The 4493-nt window shown below is 42.9% G+C and overlaps 1 protein-coding gene across 1 annotated transcript; it reads right to left on the reverse strand.

The window, feature by feature from the left end:
- Positions 1-578: 578 nt before the first annotated feature.
- On the reverse strand, positions 579-1847 carry LOC140065833 (chemerin-like receptor 1). The gene is made up of 2 exons (XM_072113389.1): positions 1792-1847; positions 579-1542 (listed from the first exon to the last, which is right to left on the reverse strand). Exons 1-2 carry the CDS (start codon positions 1845-1847, stop codon positions 579-581), a joined length of 1020 nt encoding a protein of 339 aa, XP_071969490.1.
- Between the last annotated feature and the right edge of the window lie 2646 nt (positions 1848-4493).

The raw sequence follows: 4493 nt of genomic DNA on the forward strand, positions 1-4493 counted from the left end.
ATGTGAAACACTTAAAGGGTTAATAGACTTAATAGAAGTTGTTTTACACACGTTGAGGGGTGACGTTTCTATAGTGGGGTCATTTATGGGGTGTTACTATTATTTAGGCCTTTCAAAGTCACTTGGAAGCTGAGTTGTCCCTTAAAATGTGAGTTTTGGCAACTTTCATGAAAATGAGAAAAATTGCACTTAAAGTTCTGCACCTCATAACATCCTAGAAAAATGGGAGGGCGCATAAAATATCATCTCAACATAAAGCAGATATTTCATAAATGTTAATTATCAAGATTTTTGGGTAGTTTTACTTTCTGTCTGGAAAGCAGAACATTTCAAACTTGGAAAATGAAGAATTTTTACAAACTTTTGCCAAATTTTCACTTTTTTTCAGAACGAAACGCAAAACTTATCACTTAAATTTTGTAAGTAACATGAAGTACAATGTGTCACGAGAAAACATTCTCAAAATCACCGGGATATGTTAAAGCGTTTCGAAGTTATAACCAATTATCATGAGGCAGGGCAGATTTGAAAAATTGAGTCTGGTCATTGAGCTTAAAACTAGTGTCGGTGATAAGGGGTTAAACATCTGTGTTGGGGGCAGGTTCACAATCCTCCCCTTCTCTCTTGGGGTCATCAGGATTTTCATCTAAAGCCCTTTGTACCCTGAAGGGGATGGATCTCAGGAAACCCTGTCTAAAATCTTGACCCATAAAAACATAAATGATCGGGTTGATACAACTATTCAGAGAAGCCAGGCCGCTAATAATAGTATTTACTATAACAAACTGATAGCTATTGAGATTTCTGTTAAAAGTAAGTGGCCAAATGTAATAAGGAGCCCAACAGATGAAGAAACACAATATAACAGCAGTGATGATCCTGTAGGGTCTCTGAGATCTCTGGGGTCTCTTACTATTTCTAAGTTTGAGGAAAATGGTGACATAACTGGTGAAGATGATGAGAAATGGGATCACAAACATTATAATTAGCCTGATCAGGTAAACTGTCTTTCTGTAATAGAGATTATAAGGGACATAATAACACCATTCAGATGCATCATTTAATACAAACACATGTATGGTAATTAATGAGCCCGAGATGAGAAAACTCATCACCCAGATAATTCCTGCAGTGATTCTCACTCGTTTCTGTGTCCTATGGACTTTAGACCAAAATGGCCACATGACCGATACCCAGCGATCAATACTCATGGCCGTCAGGAGGAGGACACTGGCGCTCATGTTTATACTGAATACAATCATGCTAGAAGTACAAGTACTGGCAAGAATAAAAATGTTAAATTTAATCGACGTTCCTAAGCGCAGAGGCAGAGAAGCGCAGCATAGGAAGTCGGCGATGGCCAGGTTGAGGAACCACACGGCACTGATTGTCTTCTTCATCCTAAATCCGGCAATCCAGATGACTAATCCATTCCCAATAATCCCAAGGATGAGAATGATGCTGAATACTGTAATATATATGACTTTTAAATATAAATAAGATGAGAAATTGCTCGATTCCTCGTGTTCTACAGCAAATGACCTTAGAAGACAGAATAGGGGAGGAGTTAGGTTCAGGGGGAAATGAAGCAACATCCAAAGCAAATTAACATTGTAGTCAGTGACACAAGTGCGTTATTACATCTCAGGTCCCAGAGGCTCGTTTTATCCTTCTTGGTGACTTGTTACACCTCTTGGCCTTACACGCAATAAACATCTGAAATTTTTCTGTTTTTATATTTGTTACAGCAGATTTCCTTCCTAAATCTGCTAATCTTTCACACCTCAATACCTGTTCCATACAAATTCCATAGAGTTTTCTTGTGTAATCCTATCAATGTTTGACATGTGCCTCTAAATCTCAGATGTCATAGATACACACATGACCTACATCAAACTTATATGTCTGGTAGCTTTTTGATCCTAATGGATCTGTGGTAAAATAGTTCAAAATTTTTTGTAGAAAAGAGTGACCCTATTAACCCCTCAAAGTCTTATTACATACTAGTAGATCACAACTTCACTAAGGGAGTATGAGAGCTCTCATGGGCTAAGATATTGCCATGCTAGCAGGTCGTAGCAAATTGCAGCAAACACCGGTACACCCAGTATAGGTGTTAACTAGAGATGAGTGAGCACTAAAATGCATGAGTGCTCGTTATTCGAGACAAACTTTTCCCGATGCTCGAGTGCTCGTCTCGAATAACGAGCCCCATTGAAGTCAATGGGAGACTCGAGCATTTTTCAAGGGGACCAAGGTCTTGCACAGGGAAGCTTGGCCAAAACACCTGGGAACCTCAGAAAAGGATGGAAACACCACGGAAATGGACAGGAAGCAGCAGGGGCAGCATGCATGGATGCCTCTGAGGCTGCTTAATCGCACCATTATGCCAAAATTATGGGCAACAGCATGACCATGACAGAGTGACCGAATGAGGCTAGATAGCATCTAAAACATCCAATAATTGACCCTGACACTATAGGGGACGGCATGCAGAGGCAGCGGCAGCAGCGGCAGGCTAGAGAGTGGCATGGCGACATACCCCTAATGGACTCAGGCTTCAAACCAATTTAAAAAATTCCTTTTGTCGAGGATAACGAATAGCACTTTATGTATCAGTATTTTGCCTGGTTAAGGCAGCAGAGAGGAACCAAAGGAGGTAAGCAAGAAGCGCTGAAATGATTTCTTCTGTGAACAAAAGGTTGACGGTATATTTAGTCAATAACACAGCATGGTGGCGACATAGTGACCAAGTTTTATAACGTATCTGGTGAAACACCCGAAAAATTAAAACCTGACACAGATCGTGGAGGCAGCCATTGAGACGACTTCCATGATTAAGAGCGACAGTATGGGGCATCCATATTGCGCTGCTATGATTGCAACTTCAGGTCTCCGGCATGGCGGTGACAGATGGGCCGAGTTCCATTATGTATCTGGTGAAACACCCGAAAATTCTGCCTGATACAGCTCGTTTGATAAGGGGACGATGTATGGAGGCAGCCATGTAGATGACTTCCATGATTAAGAGCGGCAGTATGGGGCATCCATATTGCGCTGCTATGATTGAAACTTCAGGTCTCCATCATGGCGGCGAAAGATGGGCCGAGTTCCATTATGTATCTGGTGAAACACCCGAAAATTCTGCCTGACACAGATCGTTTGATAAGGGGATGATTTGCTGTATTTTCTCTCGCGCTCCAGCGTCTGGGGTATAGACAGTTAAAAGTTGCGCATGGAGACATTGGTGGATGCTGTGGAGGATCGTGGAGGCGAAATGCACAGGAAACAGCAGGGGCAGCATGCATGGATGCCTCTGAGGCTGCCTAATCTTGGGATGGAGCTGGCGGTCCGCTGCCAGGCGAGCTTTCGCCTGTCCAAGCCCCTGTCTCTCGGCTCCTCCCTACCTAAAATGGGCCTGGGGGCCAGAAGCGTTTACTTTGAAAAAATTATAACTTTCAAAGCAGGCGGGGTCATTTGAATATTTCATCTAGGAATAATGGAATAGCATAGCAGTTCTATTTTTAATTGTTTTTTTCGGAAATGGTTCCATGATTAAGAGCGACAGTATGGTACATCCATATTGCGCTGCTATGATTGCAACTTCAGGTCTCCGGCATGGCGGCGACAGATGGGCCGAGTTCCATTATGTATCTGGTGAAACACCCGAAAATTCTGCCTGACACAGATCGTTTGATAAGAGGATGATGTGCTGTATTGAACGGTACAGTTGAAAGTTGCGCATTGAGACATTGGTGGACGCTGTTGAGGATCGTGGAGGCAAAATGGACAGGAAACAGCAGGGGCAACATGCATGGATGCCTCTGAGGCTGCCTAATCTTGGGATGGAGCTGGCGGTCCGCTGCCAGGCAAGCTTTCGCCTGTCCAAGCCCCTGTCTCTTGGCTCCTACCCACCCAAAATGGGCCTGGGGGCCAGAAGCGTTTACTTTGAAAAAATTATAACTTTCAAAGCAGGCGGGTGCTACAAACAGGACTTCTAAGAACGTTTGTATAAGATCAAGTGTAGTACTGTTCTTGTAAGTAATTGGCTTGGTTATGGCGGGTGAGGGGAATGTAAACAGATGCGCAAGAAGCGCTGAAATAATATTGGTAAATGATAAAAGTTTGGCAGTATATTTTGTGGATAACACAGCAGGGTGACGACAAAGTTAACAAATTTGATGCGGAAGCCATGAAAACAACCCAAAATTCTGCCTGACACAGCTCGTTTGCTAAGGGGATGATATATGGAGGCAGCTCTATGGACGACTTTTGGAGGCAGCTATGGAGATGACGTGTGGAGGTAGCAATGCAGACAACGTGTGGAGGCAGCTATAAAGACGACGTGTGGAGGCTGCTATGGAGACAATTAAAATTGGATAGTGCCTGTATGTGGCAGTTCAAAAAAGTTTTCAAACCAGAGGAGCAGGTAGGTGGTCCTACAGAAAAATTAAATAGATTGAGTGCCTGTATGTGGCAGTCCAAAAACGTTT

Source organism: Engystomops pustulosus, chromosome 6 (genome assembly GCF_040894005.1).
Source record: "Engystomops pustulosus chromosome 6, aEngPut4.maternal, whole genome shotgun sequence".
Lineage (NCBI taxonomy): Eukaryota > Metazoa > Chordata > Amphibia > Anura > Leptodactylidae > Engystomops > Engystomops pustulosus.

Excerpts from the sequence above, each read along its gene's own strand:
- LOC140065833 (XM_072113389.1), bottom strand. The coding sequence starts at position 1,847 with ATGTCAAACATTGATAGGATTACACAAGAAAACTCTATGGAATTTGTA. Across the intron at positions 1,543-1,791 it reads ATGGAATTTGTATGGAACAG|GTCATTTGCTGTAGAACACG; the intron begins GTATTGAGGTGT and ends CTGTCTTCTAAG.